Below are 25776 nucleotides of genomic sequence, written 5' to 3'. Positions count from 1 at the left end.
CAGTACATTCTGACTCCTGAATCCTCACTTAAATCAAGATTTGGAGAAGCTCCAAAATGTCCCCAGGGGTCCCCATCTCGTGTCTCACATTGTTCACAACAAGCACAGGCCTGTGGATATTGCTGCTGCTCTGCTGGGCGTACACTGCTTCCTCTGGATCAATGTGGCAGTCCCCATCTCCCGGGGGACATTCGTGCTCATTTCCACTTTTCCTCAGGAGTCTACTGTTTCCAGATAGACATGCTGGGAATGCCCTATGTGTCTGGCTTTCCTGTCACAGAGGAATTACTAGAACATCTGAAATGTCAAAGTTATATGAAGCCCTTTGGCAAAGTTGGGGAGAACTTCTGTTTTCTCTTTGAGTTACAGGTGAGACGGCTTTCAGGATAGTGCTGTTCTACCCGTGTTGAACTGAGTTATTGAGTTTTATTAAAACTATTCTTTCAGGTTTTAAAAATTACACCCTTTACTCTCGTGTGGGCTGTGCCATGGAACCAATCTGAAAGTCAGAGTCAATGCTTTTGTTAGAACCAGCCTATAATAATGACCAAAACTGTTGTATGGAGTCAAGCTTATAACCTACTCCTTCTCTTAACATGAGTTATCTCATGAGATGCCCTGAGATCTTCAGGCAAATGGTTTTCAGATTATTTGGTTTACTTGCCCTCCCAGTTTGTCAGACATGGCTGCATGTGCATTTAGACTTTAATGGGTATCTTAACTACATCAATCTACATGTGATTGTTCTTCATATGCTAAACTCCAGTGTTGAAATATTGCAAACCATTCCATATCAAAGTAAACTAACAAGCTTATCTCTGACTCTGAGCATTAGCCTGCAAAATGCTTGAACACCTACCATCTTACAGTTTTAAGGTTTTTCTTTTCCCCAAAGTCTAGCTAGTAGCAAATAATTTCTTCACTAGTCTATGCATGCAGAAATTAACATGGGAAGAGTAGTCAGACCAATAGCTCCACTACTTGCTATATATGTGACTTTGGGCAACTTTCCTACCTTTGCTGAGCCTGCATCCTCATTTGCAAGATGGGAACAGTATGGTACCTCCCTCGTAAGGCTGCTGTGAATGTTAAGTGTGGTATGGATGCAGGGCCTGGTGCAGAATAAGCATCCACCACATCTTAGCAATTTTACTTTATACAGGTCATGATGGTTATGCTACTGGACAGTTGCTACTCCACCATGGCCTCTTGCTGTCTGCCCTGAAGTTTATAAGATAAACCAGAGTTTCTCCATCAACTCATGGAACTATAAAACATCTGCTGTACAGAGCAGCAATAATATTCCCCACAGACTGATTCAAGTGTGAATTTTGGCTCTTTTCCTCTCTGAGCCAATAATCTTGGTCAGACCACTTAACCTCTCTGAGTCTCAGTTAATATAGCACTAAAATAAGGTGCTGTGAGGATCAGTGCAAAAATCTATACCATTTGGAACAAACATATATCAGGTGCTTTAAGAATTATAATGCCTTTTCTTTCTTAAAGGAACTTGTAGTATGAACACAGTTTTGGCATCTTAAATTGTCTTTTCTTCTCTTTTCTTTTTTTTTTTTTTTTTTGAGGCAGAGTTTCATTGTGTCATCCAATATGGAGTACAGTGGCACCATCATGGCTCACTGCAGCTCCTCAAACTCCTGGGCTCAAGCAATCCTCCCACCTCAGCCACCCAAGTATCTGGGACCACAGGCACATGCCACCATGCCCAGCTAATTTTTGTATTTTCTGTAAAGACAGGATTTTACCATGTTGTCCAGGCTGGACCCAAACTCCTGAGCTCCAGCAATCCACTGCCTCGGCCTCCCAAAGTGTTAGGATTATAGGCATGAGCCACTGTGCCCAGCCTAAATTTTTCCATGTTATTTCTAAACCAGAATTAATTAAATCACAGTGTGTTAGGGCTGGAGTCATAGATTTTAGAAATCATTTAATTCAATATCTGCATTTATTTTAAAATTATACAATTTAAAAATTATAAAATACATATTTGTGGTAAAACTTCAAACACTACAAAATACATACAATAAGATGTACATACTTTTCTCCCTGAAATTAATTTCTATGAATCATTTGATGTGTATGCTTCAAGAGATTTGTGTGTGTATAAATATACACATAATTTTATATGCAGAGATAAACATATTTAACATATAGATTATTAAAATATATGTATATATTTACATATTTATATATAGTTCTGAAACATTATCACACAAAAGTCCTTTTCTTTTCAATATTTTAAATATGGCTTATTTTATTTACTGCATAAAGCTACTTTATATGAATGTATCACTAGATGATGATGTATCAATCATAGCCCTTAGTTGGCTTGCAATGTTTAGCTGTTAAAAGCAACACTGGCCAGGTGCAGTGGCTCACGCCTATAGTCCCAGCACCTTGGGAAGCTGAGGCGGGTAGATCACAAGGTCAGGAGTTCAAGACCAGCCTGACCAACATGGTGAAACCTTGTCTGTACTAAAAATACACAAAAATTAACTGTGTGTGGTGTCACATGCCTATAATCCCAGCTACTCAGGAGTCTGAAGCAGAAGAATCGCTTGAACCCGGGAGGCAGAGGTTGCAGTGAGCAGAGATCGTGCCACTGCACTCCAGCCTGGGCAACAGAACGAGACTGTCTCAAAAAAAAAAAAAAAAAGAAAGAAAGAAAGCAATACTGTAGCAATTAATCCTTGCATGAAATTGTTTTTAATAGACTAGATGTATAGGGGTAGAACATTAGGTGAAAAGTCATCTGCAAGTCCACATTTTGACAGCTACTGCAAAATTGTGCCTAAAAGATTGAACCAATGTAACAAAATAGGGCATAAATATGGCTGTTCCTCCATGCCTTCTTTCATAAATTATTATTAATTTTCACAAATATTTTTAAGTTTGCCAATATGATAGGATCAAAATATCTCATTGTAGTTTTGGTTTGTATTTTTCTGACTTATAAAGAGACTCAAATTTTTTAATGTATTTTGGCTATTTAATTTTTTGTTATGAATTGCTTTTTCAAATTGTTAACCTGTTTTCTGTTTCTTTTTAAATTTTTTTAATTATTTGCTTGGGCTTTTTCTTTATTATGAATATTGATCTTCAGTTTGTTATAAATGTTACAAATATATTTTTTCCCTTTTTAAAATTTTGCATTTTGCCTTTCTTTAGTTACTATTTCATCATAGAGAAGTGGTAAAATGTTATAGAGTTAAGTCTTTTGAGGTTTTCAATTTTAGCTTCCAGGTTTTCTGTTTTTCTTAGGCAGATCTTCTTTATCCTAAGGCTATTAAATACATTCTTTATATTTTCTCAATATTTTAACTTACTTTTTCATTTGGAATTCTAGATGACTTGAGATTTATTTTTCAGTATGGGTTGGCATTAATCTGAATTATTCTTTTTCTAACCAGTTATTTAATTTTACCTGTATTAGTCTTTTCGGATTCTACTGCTATGAATACTGCTTTACTCCCTGATCTTACATTATAGAAATCTGAAGCTCCAGAGAGATTATGTGATTTTTCTAGAGCAATGCTTTACAACTGGGAGCAGATCTGCCCTGCCAGGGAATATTTGGCAATGTCTGGAGAAATTTTTGCTTGTAATTAGGCGAGTGCTGCTGGCATCTAGTGGTAGAGGCGGGGAATGTTGCTACACATTCTAAAATGCACAGGACAGGCCCCCACGAGAAATTATCAGGCCTAAAATGTCAATCGTGCTGAGGTTGAGAAATCTTGGAGTCATCACAGTATATGAATATTGGTCTTAAAAATATTAATAAAGATATACAAACATTTTAAGGTATTTTAAATTATTAAATTTTGGTATCTGTTTATAAGTCTTCCAAAAGTTGTTTTCATGTAAGCTTGCCATTATGAATTAGTAGATGTCCATTTTCCAGGTGAGAAAAATATGTGAACTTTTCTCATTGTCTCAGGAGCAATGTTACTTCATTTCTATGAAATGCTCCCTGTTCTTCATGACCAACTCTAGAACAGATGTTGAATCCTGAATCCACTGGACAGCAACTGCATATCATAATTGTGTGTTCTTTTCAAAGCACTGGTTTTAATCATGCCAAGTGGAAACAAATTTTCAACCATGACTTTACCTTTCCTATTAAAAAAAAAGTCAGAGAATCATCAGAAGCACCAAATTAATGGTAATGATTTCAGGTCCCACTTCAGACCCACTGAAGGAAACTCCAGGTTTGGACCCCAGGACTTTGTATTTTTATCAGGTGAATCAAATGATTCCGAGGGTGAGCTGAGTGTGGGAGCCAGTGCTTTGCTACACTCACAGGCATGCTACCTGCAGGAAGAGATGCTCTAATCCCCATACTGCAAATTCTCCCAGCTTGGCTCCTTTCCCAGAGAAGAATTTGGTCTCACAAACTGAAAGATTCATGTCTGCAGTAGGATAGTGAAGGAACGAAAAATAAAAATAAAGTGAAAGAAGACTGTTTTTTTAGTGTTAAACATTTTCCTATATTCACCACATCAAAAATGTAGTAAAATGATGACTCATACTAACCATGACCTCTTTGAGTTTTTTAAATGGTGTAAGGAGAAACTACAGAGGTTGAAGACACACTCATGTCGGTTACTAATTTCTATGACAGCTAATGATAGTTTATGTTGGTTCAGTTTTCTTTAATCTCAAAGTGGGTTTAAATATTAATTAGGCATCATAAAACCAGCTTGCATTTAACAAACAAATATAGGAAAGACTAGAGAATAAGATCACATGGATTTGGTCTACAGAATTCCAATCGGAAATTGCTGTGAATCACCTAATGCCACATATAGATGCATTTTGTTTCACTTTTAATCCCAAAGTATATATTATCAAATTGCAAAACATCAGTGGCCACATAGTCACTGTCAGAACTTTCAAGTAAAACTTTCTCTGCTATCTTATATAATTGAAGTTTTTAAAAACTTTTGTTTAAAAACAGCTGTATCATCTGTGCAGATTCTATCATATCCTATAGTCAAATAAAACAGAGCACTACAGTGTAAGCCTAGGTGGATATAACTGAAGTTCTGTTATTTGTAATCTCATTTCTAATTTTGGGGATTACTAAAGTAGCTTCACCCTTATCACTGTACTTTGTAATATGTGAAGATCATAAATTTGAATTGTATATGATAAATGTATATTACTGTGACTCATTTATTTTATGTGTGTTGGAGCTTCTGCAGCATTTTTTGAAAAGATTTTTTGCTTCTAAAAATGTCACTGGGTAAGTCGATTTCTATAATCCTTCTCTCCTCTGATGTTATATCTAGGTCCTTTTAAAAAATTAGAAAATATCTACTTATATTTTCAACCTTTGTGATTTTGGAAATTTTGATGTAGGAAGCAGAGAAATGGCTGGGGATTATTTTAGTCCTGAAGTACTTTGAGGGAGGTCAGGCTTGTGCGGCTTCCAAATTTAGGGTTTAAGATCAGCTAGGAAGCAGCACAAACCCTTAAGAAGAGGGGAACTATATAGTGGGAGAATTACCCAGACACTGAAGAGGCAGGCAGGCACTGCAATTTCCATGGCTGGTGTGGGGCAGAAGGGCAATGTTGTGCAAATCTGCTGTTGTCCTGCTCTGATTTTTAAAGTGATCACATTACAGAACTATATTGTGTTGAGGCTGAAAAAGCCCTGGCAGATTAGATGAATAAATTAGGGCCAAGAAAAGGGAAACAAGTTGCCCAAATGTTTAAGATCAGCTTCAGCATGATGGAGGCTAAGGCAAACAAGGGGCAGAAGGAAATGAAAAGAGAAAGGGAGAGCAAGTAGGGTAAGAAGAGGCCTTTTCAAGTACCTCATAGCATTCAGGAGACATCCCAGCAATATTCACTCTTGCCCTTTAAAAGAAATAAATGGTAAGTGTCTCTGTATTCAGAGATTGCCTCTCCTTATGCATTCTGGCTTTTAGATTGAGGCCTTGGGATTCTCAGCTCCATTTCCAGAACATACTGGTGTGTTGCCTACCTTGACCTGTCACTAATGTTGACATATACTGTTCCCAGGAGCTTTCTCCCAAAAGCTCCTGACCTAGAATGTTTATTTAATTGTCTGTGATGTCTGGCATATTTTTCCGGAGGAAATGGAGCCTATTCTTAATCACATTAACATATACCAACAAAATAAAATAAAACATACAACAAGTCCAGAAACTTTGTAGACAATTTAAAAAACAGTGCCCTTAAAGATATACAAGAAAATTGTTTCCACCTCTCCCACCCCTTCAAATATGTAATATACCTAAGGAAAGATGGAACAATTGGGTATCAGAAAAGACTCCAAGACTCCAGCTGTCATTGGGTTTCTTTAAAACTTTTTTCCCAGGGCCACTAGAGAGGCAGGCAAAAGATGTGCAGGTTTTGTTTGGGGCCTGGGAATCCCAACTGAAGCCTAAAGCCACAGGGTTACCTAGTAGAGAGTCTGACTTAGAAGATACAGGAGAGAAGAGTAGAATTCAACAGACCTAGGTTCAAATTCCAGCTCTGCCTCGCACCAGCTATGGGCCCTTGGACACATTGCTGATTTTCAGATTGCTCACTCATAAATGGCCAATAATAACAGCATCTTCCTCACAGCACTATTGTAAAGCCTAAGTAAAATATATGTGTGAGATGCACAGCACAGTGTCTGGCGTACGGAAGCTACTTAAGATGTTGTCGTTATTTATTGTTGTTATTATTAGGATGAATGTCATTTTGTAGACAAATAGAAAAAAATAAAAGTAAAGCTGATTACTTAGAAATCTTCCATCTCATTTTTAGTTAAAATATTAATATATAAAAATCCTGGAACAGGTAATCTCCACAACAGACCACGTTCTGTAGTAAGTACAGTTTATGGGGCTGGGTTTAGCTCAAGCTGGCCCAGTGCTCAGCTGCTGTGGATGCTATGGGCTTTTCCATGTCAGTACTTAGCAAGTGAATGATCTGGATGTTCTCATCTAGAAATCTGTGTAGACAGCCAAAGCATAAATGTACTTTAAGGCTACACAGATTGATTCTCTGCATTGATTAAATCATCACATCTATCCTTGGTTGGCTATGTACCAAGAGAATTTTGAAATAGGCAGAGCTAAAAGACTTTCTACATTTCACCATAATGAGATTTGTCCCCATCCACTACACCTTTCGGACACCCCAAAACGCTGATACTCATAGTGATTTTATTTTTATTTTACTGTATTTTTTTTTTTTTTGAGACAGTGTCTTACTCTGTTGCACAGGCTGAAATGCAGTGTGTGATCATGGTTCACTGCAGCATCAATCTCCCATATTCATGTGATCCTTCTTCTTCAGCCTCCCAAGTAGCTAGGACTGCAGGTGCATGACACCGTGCCTGGCTAATTTTTGTGTTTTTTTTGTAGACAAGGTTTTGCCATGTTGCTTCTTGAACCCAGGAGGCTGGTCTCAAATTCCTGGGCTCAAGCGATCTGCCTGCCTTGGCCTTCCACAGTGCTGCAATTACAGGTGGAGCCACTGCACCTGGCCATAGCAGTGTTTTTTAAATTCATCTAGATGTTCTAGGAGAAAATGTTCTCACTTATTTTTTCCTACTTTAAGAAGTTACTCCATTTCCATGCATCTCTTTCTTCCCTCTTTCTCCAGTAGATTATTAGGTGAAGAGGAAGGCAAGCAGATTCTCTGGCTTAACACAAGAATACAAAATAAAAGGTTTTCGCTCTTCCCTCCCGCACCCCCCAAAAAAGCTTACCATTTATTTCCTTTTATATTTACCAAAATTTGTAATTAATTCCCTTTAAAATTATTCTTTTTTATAGGTAAATTTTTGTAACTCCCTGATGGGAAATTTAGCAATTTATATAAAAAATTTAAATACTCCTAACTCAGAAATTTATTTTTAGGAGCCATCTGTAGTGAGTCAAAATATTTATAAGGAAGTGGTGAAAAATTAGAAGTAGCATAAATATCCATGTGAGTGAACTGATTACAGAAATTATAATTCATGTCTACAACAAAATATTAGTCATTACAAAAATATAGAAGTATATTATAATATACTTCTATATTTTTGTAATGCAAAAGTGTTCATAATATGTTTTAACAGGGAAAATGAAGGCTGCTAAATAATATTTATTGAATACTTTTCAAATTATAAATGGACATGAACAGAAATGGGACCAGAGAGAAATCTATCAAAATATTAACCAAGCAGGTTTCTCTGGATGAAAAGGAAATTAACTTATTTTTTTTGTTAGTTTCTATTTTCTAAAATGGCCATAATAAGCAGATTTTATTTTTTAATTAGACAAAGTACAGTAAGTTTTTTTAATTTAAGAAAGTATTGCCAAATCTATTTTAATCTAACAGAACAATAGTTCAATTTAGGAGTGGAAAGAGCCATAGATATGACTTACCTAAATGCAGAGTCCATTGTTGAAGGAGAGCTGATTCTGGAATGGCTTTTCCTCAGATCAGATGCTATACTATAAAGGAAAGCTAAAGTAGTGGAGGAAACAGGATGTTAGCCATGCAGAGCTTTCCCTATAATCAGCCATCACCTTAGCAACCAGCTTCACTGCCTCAGGCCTAAATTGTTCTATAGCTGTCTGCCTATTGGCGTTCATTAGGCAGTGTCCCCATGTGTAGGTGTACATCACTGGGGCTATGGAAGGTTTTAGCTGATACATGATATTACATGACCTTGAATAACATGGTATGTCAATCAGTCTCTGTATTCATTTCTTCTTGCTGCTGTAACAAATTTCCACAAACTCAGTGGCTTAAACAGCACATAAATTTAATCTCTTACATTCTAGAAGTTGTAATTCTAAGATCAGGGTGTTGGTAGGGCTATATTCCTCTGGAGACCAGAAAAAAAAAACCATTTCCTTGTGTTTTCCAGCTACTAGAGACTGCCTGCATTCCTTGGCCCCAGTATATCACTCCAACCTCAGGTCTATTGTAACATCTCCTTTTTCTGACTTTGACCTACTTGCCTCTCTTCTATAAGGACCCTTGTGATTACACTGGGCAGACCCAGAAGACCCAGGATGAGCTCCTCACTTCAAAATCCCAGTTTAATCACATATGCAAAGTTTCTTTTCCCATATAAAGTAACATTTACAGGTTCCTGAGATTAGAATGTGGACATATTTGGGAGCCATTATTCATCCTATTACAGTCTCCCTGTCAAGTTTCCTTCAGTCTTCTGAGCACATCAAGGAGGAAGTCTGGTTTGGGTTATGTCATTGTTTCTAGCACTTGCTGATCTCCCTTTCAAACAAACAGCATACATTTAACAAAAAGAACGCAGATATTAAACTTAGGTGCACTGGCTAGTCATGGCATCTATCTACTTTATTATCAGTCATCTCTTTTTTATTATGTTATGGTTACCTTCAAGTTTTGGCAAATGATACTTTATTTTTTTTTCTTATTTACGGGATAGTTGCATAAAATTTCTCTTAAAAAGTGAACTAGTGAATCAATTTTAAACTTTAAAATAAATAATATTATTGGTAGCATGCAGATTTGGCAAACACTGTGAATGAGGAATGTGAATGATGAAAGTTTGGGAAATATTGTCATAGGAGAACACTGCTCTACTTAAGATTAGGGAAGAGTCATGCTGTTTGGGGATGACTGTGCTCCCTCCCTTAGCTCTTCATGAGGCATCTCTTGAGGAATGTGATACTATTTTCTTCCTGCTTCTTTTGATAGTTCATTCTCTACAGGGGTATAGGGTGAACCAGTAAGACAGGGAGAGGTACTATCCTTTTTATTCATGAAAAATAAAAATTGACAATGGAAAAATCTCTGGGGCATTGTATATTGGTCATTGGTTATATGCAATCTCCTTGCAAGGTTTGCTGAGAGTTAAGGCAAGTCCCTGCATTCATGTGGCCCATCTCTGGTAGAGGACTACAAGTCAGAGCAGTTAAAGGTAGAAAAGGGATGGATCCATAGAAAAAGGAACAATAAAGTGCTATGGTGTTCAGACAGAGAGGTGATCCTTTTAGTTGGAAGCAGAGGATGGAATAGAGTGAGAATAGGGAAGATCAGGAAACTCTCAATGGTGAAGATAGTTTTTCTTCAGAAACTTTGCCAAGAATTTCTCAAGAAGCATTTAGGGTGGGGGCCTTACCATCACCAACACTTTAGGTGCTACTATACAATTAATGCTAAAGTGATAAGGCTGGTTTTCTTATTTCCATTTTTCAAAAGTGCAAACTGAGTCTCAGAGAGACTAAGTTTCTTGCCTGAGATCATATAGCTTGTAAGTAGCAGACATTTTCTTTGAGTGCTGTCTGGTTGCAATGTTGATAAGCTTCCCCTACGATAAACTGATTTCAGAGGCTTTTGCCTTAGGTGTTTCTCCCAGTCTGAAACTAATTGAACTAATCAAGCTCTGTGTCAATATGTCCTGCTTCAGCTGTAGATTATCCCATCTCACTCAGCAGCTTCTTCCTAGAGCTTTATCCAGAGCTGTCCAACAGACAGCAGTGATGGAAATATTTCATATGTGTGCCATAACCACTAGTTACATGAAGTATCAAGCATATAAAATGTGACTAAGACTGAGGACTAAATTTATTTGATTTGAATTAATTAAAATTTAAATTAATATAGCCATATATGGCTAGTGGCTACTGTATTGGGCAGATCAGTATATTGTTAGACTCATTAATATTTAGCGTTAAAAAAAATCCAGGCAGTGGCCCAGGAGGCAGAGTGGACATGGCTCAGGCTGTACTGAGTCACATTAACTTTGTTCTAGAAGACAACTTTACAAAGAACTAAAAAGGACAGGATTAAAGATGACTGAATACTAGGCTCCAGAATTTGTAACAACCAGCTTAGCAGATCATACATTCTTCAGTGGAGCTAAAACTTGAGAAGTCTACTCTTAACAGTGATTTGGAACTTTCCAATTCCAGAGAAAAGTTGACCAAGGAACTGCCCAAGACTGAGTCCATATGGAATAACTTCATCTTCTTTAGGAAGAAAGTGGCAAGGTCATAAAATAAATGAATGGATTCACAGAATCAGCAATAAAATTACTTTATTACATACAAAATGTAATAATGGTAGGAAATCCCTGAAAGTCAGTACAGGCTACTCTGTCATCTTTGCATAAGTCAGATGTGGGAAAGTGGCCTTTTTATTTTTTCAACCTTTTTTTCTGAGGAAGAACTGCAGTTAATTCATCAGGCTTGTGTCTTTGGCAGTGCTGATCATGAAGTTTTATATCCTACAGTAAGTGATGAGATTTTTGTGCCTGGCACAAACTACTGTGACTGTTTGGGGTTAGGTAATATCCAGAGCACCATCAAACCTCAGAGACTGGATTCTTTAAGTGGCAAAAAGATAGCCAGCCTCAGCTGTGGGAGTGGTATACACATTGTCCTTGCAACAAAAGAAGTCTTTACTTGGGGGTTATAAGGCCTATAGCCAGCCGGGCACTGGAACAACTAATCATGGCTTCTCCACTAATTTGTCAAACAAGTCATTTAAGTTGCCTATGAGTCTCACCATTCTTTGGTGCTAATATCTGATGGAGAGGTATTTACCTTGGTTTATAATAACTCTAGCCATGTAAGATCTGAATCAACAGTTAATCAGCCAGTGGCTCAAAGAGTCACTGGCTACTCACAGAACAAAGAGGCTGTGAACACAACACATGGACAGGTGTGCTCCATGGTGGCAGTGGACACTGAGAAGGCTGCTTATGCCTACAGACACACGTTAGTATGAACAGATGAAGGCCAAGCATATCCTTGGGGTGCCAATTATGAGCAGTTGGGCACTGGCAATAAAAGCAACCATTCCTATCCCACCTTCATCATTGTGGAAAAGGACAGGATTATAGAGATTGCAGTCTGTCACTCTTCCCACATATCTGCTGCCAAGACCCAGGGTGGGCAGGAATACATGTGGGGCCAGTGCCAGGGCCAGACCCAGGGTGGGCAGGCATACATGTGGGGCCAGTGCCAGGGCCAGTTGGCAATCCTCCCTCACCTCACCCACTTCTGCAGTGATGATGCATTTGCCTGCTTTGCTGCTCCTGTTATCACATGGCGCCTCCTCTCTGTGAACCCCATCCCACAGTACCTGAATCACTAAAGAAGGAATCTGACAACCTGGACACTGCAGTCTTGAGATTTGTGGTCGATGGAAAATACATTTATGCACATAAAGTCCTTCTCAAAATTTGGTGTATGTGAGCATTTTCATTCACTGTTGGAAGGCAATGAGGATTATATTGTAAAAATGTAAATAATGTAAAAATTTTCATATTCTGTTTACTGGGCATTCCTGGAATACCTGTACACAGACAGCATCAGTCCTGAGGAGGTAGTAGGATTTCTCGACTTGACTACATTTTATAAAGAAAATTATTTGAAAAAAGTTCTCCCAACAAACTATCAAGCAAGGCATCTGCGAGCAGAATGCAATCACTCTGCTCTCAGCTGCTGTGAAGTATGATGCCTGTGATTTGGAAGAATTCTACTTCAGATTTTGCATAAACCATCTGACTATAGTAACAAATGTCAGGCTTTGCATAAATGGACCATGATCTCCTGAAGAACTTTATCAGCAAAGAAAGCAGAGTTAAAGCCTTTAAAAATGGATCCCATCTTCAGAGAAGGAGTTTCTGAAGCTTTCTGTTTCCCCTGCAAAAGCCAGAGATAAATAATTTCTCTTGAATTAATAGAACGTATGAAGAGTTACATTTGACTGAGCACTTACATCTGCCAAAAGAAGGATGATGGTAATCTCCATCTGCCTAAATCCAGAGTTTATGTAGAATGCATTGAATACTCTGATCAGATGTAAGTAAGGTCAAGGAAAAAAAAAATCTTATTTACCATTTCCTCTTTTGCATCACTTAAGCCAAATATCTTTTGTACCCTGGTCTCAGTATATGCTATTCTGGCCCAAATGTTCCATTATTCAGCAGGCTGATAACACATAGACAGCCAGATAAAAAGTGCTGTTACTACCACATTTTCAGTACCCAGCATGGTTCCTTGCATATAGTAGGCATTCAATTTATTATAAATCTTTAGTATGCCCAGATAATAGCTTTAGTTGTGGAGTACTGAATGAAGGAATAACTTGCACAAAATAAATCTAAACTACTCTGTAATTATTGAAGTTCTTATTCTTCTGGTACATCTTTCTGAGAAATAGTAGCTAATTTAGAGCATTAATTACAATTCACCAAAAGGCCTTGGCTATTAAATTGTCCAAGATCCAAGGGCTAATTTTGATTTTCTGTTTACCCTGAGTCATTTCTCACACAGGATTATTGAGTATAAAGTATTATTTTTGAATGAAATCCCTGGACTGATCTGCCTGACATAATGACATAAGGTCCTTTTCTCTGTGTTAAGAGGGATTTGCCTGTGTAAGTAAAGATGACTATATGTTTTGCTTGTAGTTGACTTCCATGTCACTATTAAATAAGTCTTTAAATCTGTCACTAGTATAATTATAAAGCACTATCTGAAAAGGAACTAATACTTATATTTCATGGACAGCATTAATAAGCATGAGATAAATTTATACTATTTATTTGCTTAGAGATGGACTCTTGCCCTGTTGCCCAGACTGGAGTTTAGTGGTGCAATCTCAGCTCACTGCAACCTCTGCCTCCCAAGTTCAAGGGATTCTTCTTCCTCAGCCTCCTGAGTAGCTGTGATTACAGGTATGCACCACCATGCCTGGTTAATTTTTTGTATTTTTAGTAGAGGTGGGGTTTCATCATGTTGGCTAGGCTGGTCTTGAACTCCTGACCTCAAGTGATCTGCCTGCTTTGGCCTCCAAAAGTGCTGGGATTACAGGAATGAAAATTTATACTTTTTAGATCAAAGCAAGTTACCCAATTGCAAAAGAGAAACTGGAATGAAACATAGTGTCAGATTCTTCTAATATGTATCTCACAATATAATATTATATAAATAAAACTCTTTTGGAATTAGGAATCTTGTTCTGATGCTAAACTATTTGATAATAAGGTGCTTATTTGCAGACAACAACAACAACAAAAATCATCTAATGAAATTCTTTTGTTTTATGGTGGAAGACAATGAGGCCCAGAAAATATGACTCACTCAAGGTAAAACAAAATAAACCTCCAAAAATCAAATAAACTAAACAGATATAGATTTTGCTTTTAGAAATTAAGATACCTGACTCCCAATCACAGGCTTTTCCCATTCTGGAAAGGGAAGAAAACATGTGGAGTAAGCTGAGAAATATGGCTACCAGCCTATGGTGAGATGGTGGATGATCTTCAAAGGTCACTCAGGAAGGATGTGGTTACCACTAAACCTGATCACATGTGAATCACAGCTGATAAAAATATTGCATCTTCTTGCAGGAGTACTTTCATCTTTTAGAACAGCTAATGCTAAGGTTTGTTTTTGTAAAACTCAGAATAAAATATAAGAAACAAGAATATACTGAAATAAAAAGAAAATGGTATGAAATAAAAAGAAAAATGTTTAAAAAGGTGGCTTTCAGATGTAATATTTTATGTATACACATATCCAGAAATACATATATATATGGATATGTATAATTTAATATATATATTAATATACTTAGGTAGAAAGATACATAAATTTAGGTGAAACAAACAATATCATGGAAAAAGTACCAAAATTAATGCAGCGAGACAAACTTCATTTGCAATATTTAATTTCTAAACCCTGGTAGTAAATATAGGTGTTCAATGTAATGAATTTTATATGGTTTTGCAGTTCTGCAATTGTTCATAATGAAAATGCAATCATTAAATGGATAAAGAAATTTCGACAAGATAAAGAAAAACTGAAAAAAAAAAACCCTAAAAATTATTAGTTAAAAACACTGGAGGCTGTAAAGGACAGAATTGCATAAAAGTACATTAGTGATTCTGAGAAAAACTTGATTACCAAGTGCACAGGTCAGAGAAAAAGACAAAGAGATAAAAACAATGACAGAGAAGATGATAGACATTGAAGAAACATATAGGTAATAGATTCTTTGACGAGATTAAAACAAAGGAATGGACACATCAATATTCAAAGGCATGCTAGAAGAAAACTTGGGTTAAAGAAACATATAATTGCAGACTAAAAGAGTTCACTGTAAAATTAAAATCAAGGGGGATACCTTTGAAAACATATGCTTGCTAAGTTCTTTTCATTATAGAGAAGAAAACAAAACCATAATAATATAAAGCAAGTATATAAGCAGAAAGTTAATTATTTTCTTAAAAAACCACAATAGGTTACCTACAAATATATAAAAACTAAGGTGACTTTACAGAACTCTATTATAATGCTAAACTACAGAAGAAAATAGAAAAATATCTACAGAATTTTGTGGTAGAAAGATGTTTTAACCTCTTGTGTTAAGGCAACAAAAAAAATCCTCAGACACTCAAGGGTGCAAACAATATTCAACACATATCTCTTCCTGAGAAAAATTACTTGGAACATATCAAATGGCTAAGAGGTATGTTAAAAAAGTGGAAGACACAGTTAAAATTAGATAAATGTAAATTAACTATGGAAAATATATATGTATTATGCCAATGCCAAAAAAGCCACTTGAAGCTACTGAGTATTACACTACACTTAAGATATTTGCATTTTTATAATTATGAAAATACACGTCTTACTTTGTGATATGAATAAGTATCTCATTACAACATTAAACATTCTCAGGTTCCATGTGTACCTGAGACAAGTCTTGTGGAGCATGTGGTCAGTAATCTTCCCTTGGCTTCATCCTCATACTGATTTGTTTGCTTTTGTTTTGAATGTTCAGAACTCTTTGAACCACACACTGATGATGTCATGCTTTCGTAGGGTCTACATTACCTAGAGTTTCCAGGGACCTTTCCTTTGAGGTAGGAGTAGAGTGGCAGGATATAAAAGGTATTTTTTAAGTGCCTATCTTGTTTTTAATTTTTAATTTTTGTGGGAGTACATAGTAGGTATATATATATTTATGGGGTATATGAGATACTTTTATGCAGGCATACAATGTATAATCACACCAGGGTAAATAGGATATTCATCACCTCAGACTTTTACCCTTCATGTTACAAACCATCCAATTATACTCCTAGTTATTTTTAAATGTACAATTATTGACTACAGTCACCCTTTTGTGCTATCAAATACTATAAAAGTGCTAATTTTGATTAAGCTTATTAAGGGCACATTGTATCCCAAATAAACAATCTTTCTTAGCTAAGTTGATTGCTTTGTTAAGGAAAGAAATTCACATACAAACTAAAATGGCAAATATGGGTAGAAAGTACAAAAAGAAGGATTTGACTCCAGAATTTCTCCATAGATGGAATTTATGGACAATCTTGTTGGACATGGAATGGAGGAGAACTATGAAACTTTCTTGAAGGTGCACTCCATAGAAAGCTTACTGTTTTTATAGAATTTACCTTTTTATATCTATACATTAAAAATTGTTGGTGCTTTTATTTATATTAATACTTCACATAATTTTTTATGATTGTATACTATTGTTATTACTATGATTATTATTTTCATTTGGTTTGGCTCTGTGGGAGATATGATGATGCTGATGGAGGTTTTGACAGAGCTAAAGACATGTTACATCTTGACAATGGCGGAGGAAGGACTTCATAGTCTATCAAGGTATAAATACCAGTAATCTGTTTTCACCCTACTCCAAAGCACTTCTTAAATCACATGAGAACTCTAATATGTAATGAGAACCACACCACTGTTTTGCAATCTCTAAATGTCAAATTAAAATATGAGTGAAGGATTGTGTAGTCAAGTCAATGGGAACTCTGATTTGAGTAACATATTTTCCATTCAGGCAGTGTACAGATGACAGAAGGTGTTAGCACAGAAAACTTAGCTTTGGGTGGGACTTGCAATTAATTCAAATTAATTCAAATCTGAACTGAGTATTTTTATTTTCAAGACATGTCACTAAGCAGTGAAAAGTCAAAAAGATAAAGCCGAAACTTGGAAATAACCCACATGTTTTTCAGTGAGTGAATGGTTAAACAAACTGTGGTACATGTATACCATGGGATGCCACTCAGCAATAGGGAGAAACAAACTTGATATATGCAACAACTTCGATCGATCTCAAGGACATCATACTGAGCGAAAGAAGCCAATATCCAAAGGCAACACACTCCATGATTTTATTTATAAGATATTATAGTGACAGAGAACAGATAAGTGGTTGTCAGGGATCAAGTTCAAGGAGAGCTGGGGTTGGTGGTGGTGGTTGTGGGCCATCAAGGAATAGCAAGAGTGAAATTAGTGTGGTAATGGACAGTTCTATATCTAATTTCTTCTGCTTTCAAGCTACTTAAGATTTATTAGGGAGGTAGACTTACACAACACTCTTCAAAAAGATAATTCGGAAGCATAATAAAAAGTGATTTAGAAAAAGGAACAGTAATTCTAGGGCATATAGTTCAGAGAAAACGTTTCAAAACTGGTGGTATTGTGGCCAGACTTTGGAAGATGTGAGTAACCTTCCTATGAGAGGAGAATGTAGAGGTGATTAAAGTTGAACAAATCCCTGATGGTGAAATCCTTTTCTTGTTCTTCGGTTAATGATTCTCAGAAAGGCCATCATTTGAGCAAGACTTTGCCTCTCTGAAATTGATTATATCATTTGAAGGAAATTCACCAGAGTTCAGAGTCAGAATTTACATTTGACATGAATTTATATTGAATTACATTAATGTTATTATTTACCTTGTTCTATTAAAAATAGTAATGGGATCTTGAGGTCTGAGAAACTAGAGTAACCTGGTAAGTCTGTTACAAGGTTGTGAGCCAAGTTTCTTGCTTTGTATAAGTAAGAAAAATAAAAGAAGAAACATTGTCAACATATCCAAAAACTCATATTACAAGTATGTGGCCAAGTTCCCCATCAGTAAAGTATTGCTAGACTCCATTCCTGCTTGGAAGTGATCTTGGTATTTCAGATAAAATAATGAAATGTATTATAATTAATCTGACTAGCACCTAGCTCTAGTATTAGGACATTTTTCTGGACCCTAGAGGCCTCCAATGCAGGATTCTCCTCCTAAAAATAAACTTTTTAAGGCTTCTAGAGCCATCAATTATTTAGCCTACATCTTTTATGTCTATCTTCCTTTATTGAATATTAAGTTTGTGAGATTTAGATAAGTTGTAACATTATATCATTACTATATTAAAAATTTTAAACTATAAATCACTCATCATGTGACTACCCTGACACAACTAATTTTATTTTTTATGACTTGTTTTTATTTTATACAAATGTTTTATAAAGTCATATAATTGTTTTAATATTTGTATATATTTGGGATCACATAGTTCTACCAGTTCCATTTTCTTCTCATCACATAACATTATATCATAGGTATTTTTCCATATTACCACCTGGTTTTCATGGTGACCATTATTCCCCATCAATACATACACATTAAATTAGTTAATGCTAGTTTTGAGAGAAGAATGTCTCCAGGGGCCAGCAGGCTGTAGATTTGCCAGCAGGGCAGGGCAGTATGATGGAACTGGTTCTGGATTTTCCAACCATCATCTCTCTCAGAGAGCACAGAAGACGGGTATCAGCCTGCATCAGAACACTTGATCAGATTTACAGACTTGCTCAGCATCTTTTGTTGTTGTCTTCTAATCCGTTTTCTACACAGCAGCCAAAGTGATATTTACAAAAATATGGTGATCAGGCTTCCCTTAGGTAAAAATATTTTTGTGGCTTTCCACTGCTTTTAAGATGAAGGAAGAACAACCTTAATGTTTAGAGACTATCTAGCCTTGTACTTTCTGCTTCCATCTTTAGCTTAACCTTTCATTGTCAGTTTCCTATCTGTCAGTTTCCACGGAATGTTCAAACCCCTCAAAGAACACAAAGCCTGTAAAGGGGGCATTACATGCTAAACAAGCCTTCCTATGATTATAAAATTATATTGATCTATAGATGCTGCCCCATTTATTTCTGCTGCAATAAGGAAGATTTTATACATGTATCCTATTATGAGTTCAAGAATTCATTTACCCAGATAGCCAGGGATAAGATTATAAGAGGCTGTGACTTCTTTGGAAGAATCTTTGGGGACTTTTTTGAATTTCTGATGTTGAAAATACCTAAAAAAGTAAAAATGTCTAGTACATCTTCAGGATACCTAAAAAAATTTTATAAAGAAGTTACAGGCCCGCCTCCTAATCGCACACTCTATTCATTGCCCTAGCAACCCATATAAATAAAATGACCATAGATGTTTCCATATAGGACCTTAATGGAATTTCACTGTTCCTTTGAAATTTCAGACATTTCTATACTTCATGGTATACACTAAAAATTATAATTTAATTCGAGTTAAATACCAAATAGAATAGCAACTTATTTATCTTTTTGCCCAATCTGCCTCATTGTTTATAAGGACCTGTAGATGGTCCCATGCAAAGATGTCTCTAAACATAAATAACACTAACACAATGAATTTGGAAAACAAACTTCATTATGCTTCTCCCCCAGGGTGTTGGAGGATGACCTCATTCTTGGTTAGCATTTTTCCTAAAGTCCCTTATGGGCTTGGAAGCAACTTTTGACTGAAAAGTAAATGCAATGTATAGCATTTAGGAATATGCCTTCATTAAAGCTATAATTTCACTGTACATCCGTTGAGGGGCATCGAGGCCCCAGACAAAATCAAAGTGGTTCCAATCGGGCAATAGCTTAAAGTAATAAAGACTCTTGATTTGAGGCAGTATCCTGGCCACATCCTGGGGTGTTACAAGGACGTCATGTCCACCAGCCCAAATAGCAGTAGGCACTTTCATGGCAGTCAGGTCATACATAGGGGGACGAATCTGTGGGAGAGAGAGCAAGGACATTCGTGAGAGGAAGCTCCTCAAAGCAATAACTACAAAGGCTGCTAAATAAATATGGACTATGGCCATAGTTCTGTTAGGTACCAAGAGACATAGGAAGAAAACATACAATGATCTCTACCTTCAAGAAGTTTGCTAAAGAGGGTGCAAGGTAATATAGCTAAACAAATATTTGTATACAAAGTATGATACGTTAAATGTCATAAACACTCCCAAAATAAAATGAAAGTAAAGACAAAAAAATTATTTCTACCTGAAGGCTTCATAAAAAGAGGAGTCATGTGAAATGACTCTTGAGGGAAGGTTGCATTTTGACAGGCAGAAATGGGGGTGGGTGGGAAGCAGGAAGAGTTTGTAGGCTGTGATCAGGAATGGCAAGCTTTCCAATGTACCTGGGGAAAATAATATGTAAAGGAAGATAGTAGGATATAAACTTGGAGGCAGATAATCAAGGTCTGAATGTCAGGCTAGGAAATTTGGACATGTTTTGAAAGTTAGGGGGACAAGGAAGGGTCATTTCTCAGAGGTCTGTCTTCAGACTATTGTATGGGCAACAGTTAGTGGGATCACCTTGGATTTTGGCCAAGCTACATGTCCAGCCAGGAAACCCCAATTATACACTGTCACTGAAGTGTAGAGCTCCTGAAGTCTCTCAATGCATCTACCATGTCTACAACAGCATTTTGAAAAACTAGCAAGACTGGTCCAGTATCCTCCAATCATGCTGTGATCAGTGCAAGCCAAGAACTCCTAACTGGAAGAAATTGTATTGCTGTGTAGAATCTGAACCCAAACACACTGAGGCCACGCAGCAAGGTAGTAACTAGTCTAACCTGTGCTAACATTAGGGCACAACCTGTTGGATAGTTTAAGCTTCCTGTGAACATTTGTAACCACTGCTCCCATCACCTCCCACCTCTCACCACCTGCTGCTGCTATCTGTCCTTACTTGTGGGGTTCTCCATGCTGCACCAATGGCTGGCTTTTTCTTCACCCTCTTTTGAGTGTAGTTTGGTATTTTGTAATTAAACATTCATTTCAAAAGCAGAAAAAACAACAAATATTAAAGCAAGGAAAAGTGTCACTGAAAGAAAAAAAAGAATAGGTTGAAGGTAAGTCCTGAAATAAATCTAGACAAGCAGTAGAAATGCTCCAAATTGAAGCTATGGGTGTGGCTGACTTCTCCAAGGAAGAAAGAGAGTTTTGAAGAATCCTTGGGGAATGCTAATCATTTCAGAGTGGTGGGAAGAGGAGTAGTCAGTGCCTGGGACAAAGGGAGCAATCACAAACAGAAGGAAAAATCAGAGATCATTGTGTTATGGAAGTCCAAGTCAGGGGACTGAGTAGCAAGGAGACTGTAACTAACATAACACATTTCAAAAGGTAAAAATAGACCACTGAATTTGGCAATTAAAATCCATGAGTGACTTTAAATAGGGTAGCTACAATAAAAAGATGAAGACCTAAACTATGTTTTACAAGGTTGAGGAGTAAGTGGAAGAAGCCCTCTGCAATATTGAAAATATGTTGATTAGAACAGAGGGACCTAATGATAACTTGATAGAATTGATGGTCTTGCCTGTTTTTCATAAGGGACAGGAGAATGGAGCCAGGAAGAAGGGAAAGTGAGAAGAGATGGAATCAAGGGCACAGGACTGGGATAACTTAAAAAATAAGAGGACCATCATTTTCTGATAGAGAAAGGAAGGAAAGAATCAAGAAAATAGAGACAGTTTGAGGTAGATAAGAGAAAAGTTAAGAAATTTCCTTCATGCAGCAAATAGATATTGAGGGTCCAGTAATTTTCATGAACTTTTCCAGGTGAGAAAACACTGGAGAACAAAACGGTGAGAAATCCCTGGTGTCATGGAGTTTACATGGGTTAATCCTCTTATACTCAATAAAACATAGAGTGGGAACAGAGATGGTGCTGCAAACTTGAGGAGAGGGCAAATTGTTGAGACTAGCTTTTTTGGAGGGAATGTGATAAAAATTGCCATCAAATGAGATGAATTCACAAAATAGGATTGACTTGGAGCATCAATTCTATCAAGTAGGACCAGCTAACAGCAGACAAATTCCAAGGATATTAACACTCTCACATACTTTAGAACTTGACTACAATGATCTTGAGTGTGTGTGCGTATTTTGTTTCATTCTCTTGTAAATGTAAACAAATTATAAATATAACATATTTATTAAAAATAATGGAAAAAAACAGACATGTACAGTCCAAAATGAGAGTCCCTTACTGTTTCATGTCCAAAAACTTTTAGGGGTGATAGAAACATCCTATATTTAGATTGTGGTATGGTTACACAAATAAATATATTTGTCAAAACTCATTGAATGGGACACATAAAATTAGTACATGTTATTTTTTTTTAAATCGCATCTTAAACTGATTTTTAAAAATAAAGAAAATATACACAGTCCTTCTCTTGTAGTGGTTTTAAGGATTATTAGAACTATTCCTGTAACCAGCCAATTCATTATTGAGAAATTGGCTGGTCTGATTGACTGTTTTGATCCTCAGAAACAATTTATTAATAATTGATCTATGGTTGTGCCAGTAAATAACTTAAAATATGTTAGCCTGGGAAAACACTGAAAACAATTTAATTTCATGTGCTTAGTTCATACTTATAAGCCAAGTCCCTGGCTGTGAGAACAGAAAGGTGGTGACAGAATTAATTAAAAGTACGGTGCTAAATGAGTCTACAGATTTTTATGTCATAAAGCTATATGGAAAAAGATGCCTTATGACCCAAGTCTTCAATGTTGGGTGATACTTATTCAACTTTCATGTGGAATTCTAATTTTTCTGTTGGTATTACAAAGTACATATTCATTTATGCTGTAAATATTTTTATGAAACAATTTCTATCATGCAGCCATTAAAATTTTTTTTGGCAGGGCAGTGGCTCACGCCTGTAATCCCAGCACTTTGGGAGGCCGAGGCGGATGGATCACGAGGTCAGGAGTTTGAGACCAGTCTGGCCAATATGGTGAAACCCTGTCTCTACTCAAAAATACAAAAATTAGCCATGCGTGGTGGTGTGTGCATATAGTCCCAGTTATTCCTGCTGAGGCAGGAGAATCGCTTGAACCCGGGAGGCGGAGGTTACAGTGAGCCAAGATTGTGCCACTGACACCAGCCTGGGTGACAGGGCGATACTCTGTCTCAAAAAGAAAAAAAAATTAAAAAGATCCCTCAGTAACACTGGTCATCTCTTACTATATCTTAAGTAAAATAGATTAAAAGTTGTATAAAAGTAATATAATACAGAGAAAATTGGAATAAATACACCAGAATGTTAGTACATCTAGTTATCTCTGGATGGAAGGATTACACATGATATAATTTTCTTTGTATATGATTCTTTTATTTATAAATTTGCTGAAATAAATGCAAATTAAAATTAAACATTTTTAAAAACAAAATTTCTATCAGTTAAATGCCACCAAATGACAGGTAGGATTCTTTTCACACTCAAATAATTTTTTATTATACTTTCTCAAATTCGCCATTCTGGGGTTACTGTAAATATCTCACCTGATTGTAATGTTTCATATTATCGGCTTCATTTCCCCAGTCATAAGCTCTGAATTCATCAGATTGGTAAAGCTGAAACAAATGTGTTTTAGAAAAAGAATAGTTAGGGTAAGACATAACAGCTAACAGCAAATTTTAGAAAAATAGTGCATGCTAGGAAGAAAATAGGGCTCCTGGATCGCCAGAAAAATGTAAATACCATTTTACAATTATGACAAGTGGGGCTCAACAGAAAGACAAGCAATAACCCCCGCTTTGGTTTAAAGAAAAAGTTCATGGAAAGCCAAGCCTCATTAGAAAGAAGTTAAATCCCAGATGCTTCCCTCTGGAGAAGTCTCAGTTCTCCTGAGGCTTCCCTAGTTTACCTCTTGGTTCAGTTCAGGGCCTATTTTACAAACCCTGATTTAAGAAGGTATTCATTTATGTCATCTACTTGGTCTATACCACAAAATACTTTCTCTTAAATTCCAGAGAAATCAAGGCATAAAGATGGCAGCAAGGACAAACTGGAAGCAAACTCTTAAGATTTTTAAGGTAGGCCTGTTAACAGGGTCAATTCTGTTTTTCTAAATATAATGGAAATAAGAATTGGAATGGTTTTTTCATGACTAAGACTCTACCTGTTTTATATGCAGAATGTTCTGTATTGATGAACCAGTGGGAGCATGTGACATATACACATCCATTCGACTCTAAAGGAAATAAAACTCATATTACAGCAACAATCGCCAAACAAAATAAATTTTGCCTTTCAGAATCAGAGAAAAATGATGCACACAATTAGCAAACAAAACTGGGGATTTGAAAATAATGAGGTAGAATTATCTAGATAAATATGCCATTTATATCAATAATTGAATGACCGTAAACTGACTAATGGAATGGGTTGCTTGACAGCAAACCTGCACCAGCTCCAAATCCGTAAGATAATTTGTTTATTTTGAGGTAGAAGGAATAGTAATAGTCATCATGGATCAAAATAACTAGGAAAGGTTCTATGTGCAAGTGTGGGGGTGATGCATGCTTGCACATTCAGGTGCACTGCCACAGATTAGATTAAAAAACCAGAGCTCAGGCCCTGTTGTCCTTAATGATCCACTTTGCGAACTTGTCCACCACATTTAGCATCTTTGAGTTTCTATTTTTTCATCTATTAAATGAACATATTAAAAGTCATACTACCAATTTACTAGTCTTTTATGGGAATAAAATAAAATATTGCAAATGTAAAGCTAAAAGCCATTTTTCCCAAAGATTATTTCAATCTTTGTAAACATTATGAAGACAAAAATTATAAAATAGTAGTCATAATTCTATGTCTTAAAAAATAATGAATCTAATTAAGATAAACTATTACAAATCTTTACTTTTGAACAAGCCAACTTTGAACAATTTTTTTTTTTTATGGTTTTCAGTCTAACACAATTTAGCTTCTTAGAGAATAGGGATAGAGAACAGTTATTTGGGACTGCCTTCACTGTAACAGCCTCATTGGCTGCTATTTGGAATACAGTAGAGACAATTACTCAACCACACCAGTCTGCAGATGTGAACCCTTCTTCCTCCTTCTTCTTGAATTCTTAATAAGAGAAAACCAACAGGTGATAGAAACAGGACTGCTGCTTCTTCATAAAGAGGGGTTCCCATCTCCGTTCCATCCTGTCCTGTTATTTTCCAGGTTAAGTGGTGAGTTTTATTTCAAACAAAAGTCACCCACAAAGGAAGGAATATGTGAAATAAGATCAAGGCTTATATGTGCTTCTCTCCTTTTTCAGGATTTTATTTTTAATGCAATATATTCAAATGAAATAAATTCAGATTAACTGAAGTAAGTTATGGCTGATTGAAAACACATAAGGAACTGCTACCCACTATAAAACATCTGTTTCCTAAATTTCACCAGGGAATGGAAGAATGAAGCTGCCTATTCACTTCCTCAGTCTTCATATTCAAGTTTTGTTGAGTACTTAATCTTCTACGTATAGCAGACATCTACCTTCATGGTTCAACATAAATTTTAGGCTTTTTAAAATTTTATTTTTGTGAAGAACACCATTGGTATTTTGATAGGAATAGCATTGAATCTGTAGATTATTTTGGATAGTATGTACATTTTAACAATATTGATTCTTGCAATCCATGAATGTGGAATACCTTTCAATTTTTAAATGTCATTTTCAATTTCTTTCATCAGTGTTTTATAGTTTTCATTGTAGAAATCTTTCACTTCTTTGGTATGGTTTATTCCTAGGTATTTTATCTTATGTGTAGCTATTGTAAATGGGATTACTTTCTTTTTTTCTTTCT

At 36.2% G+C, this 25776-nt stretch overlaps 2 protein-coding genes and 1 pseudogene across 2 annotated transcripts in view; 1 reads left to right on the top strand and 2 right to left on the bottom strand.

The window, feature by feature from the left end:
* The window catches only part of LIPM (lipase family member M), a 33068-nt gene extending 24588 nt beyond the window's left edge, over positions 1-8480 (bottom strand). The window contains exon 1 of the mRNA XM_037731918.1: positions 8415-8480. The gene's annotated coding sequence lies outside the window, so the exon portion shown is untranslated. The remainder of the gene's footprint in view (positions 1-8414) is intronic.
* Positions 1-12659, top strand: part of LOC108290323 — a 17667-nt pseudogene extending 5008 nt beyond the window's left edge.
* A 6861-nt stretch (positions 12660-19520) lies between these two features.
* The window catches only part of LIPN (lipase family member N), a 20135-nt gene continuing 13879 nt past the window's right edge, over positions 19521-25776 (bottom strand). Inside the window, exons 8-10 of the mRNA XM_017510109.2 lie at positions 24090-24161; positions 23470-23541; positions 19521-19892 (exon numbers count right to left, since the gene is read on the bottom strand). Of these exons, the coding sequence (XP_017365598.1) occupies positions 19659-19892; positions 23470-23541; positions 24090-24161 (378 nt within the window). The 3' untranslated portion in view covers positions 19521-19658. The remainder of the gene's footprint in view (positions 19893-23469; positions 23542-24089; positions 24162-25776) is intronic.

This window comes from Cebus imitator, unplaced genomic scaffold (assembly GCF_001604975.1).
Source record: "Cebus imitator isolate Cc_AM_T3 unplaced genomic scaffold, Cebus_imitator-1.0 Scaffold431, whole genome shotgun sequence".
NCBI lineage: Eukaryota > Metazoa > Chordata > Mammalia > Primates > Cebidae > Cebus > Cebus imitator.
The sequence above is the reverse complement of the archived record's forward strand: the minus strand, read 5'-3'. Positions and strand labels throughout refer to the sequence as shown.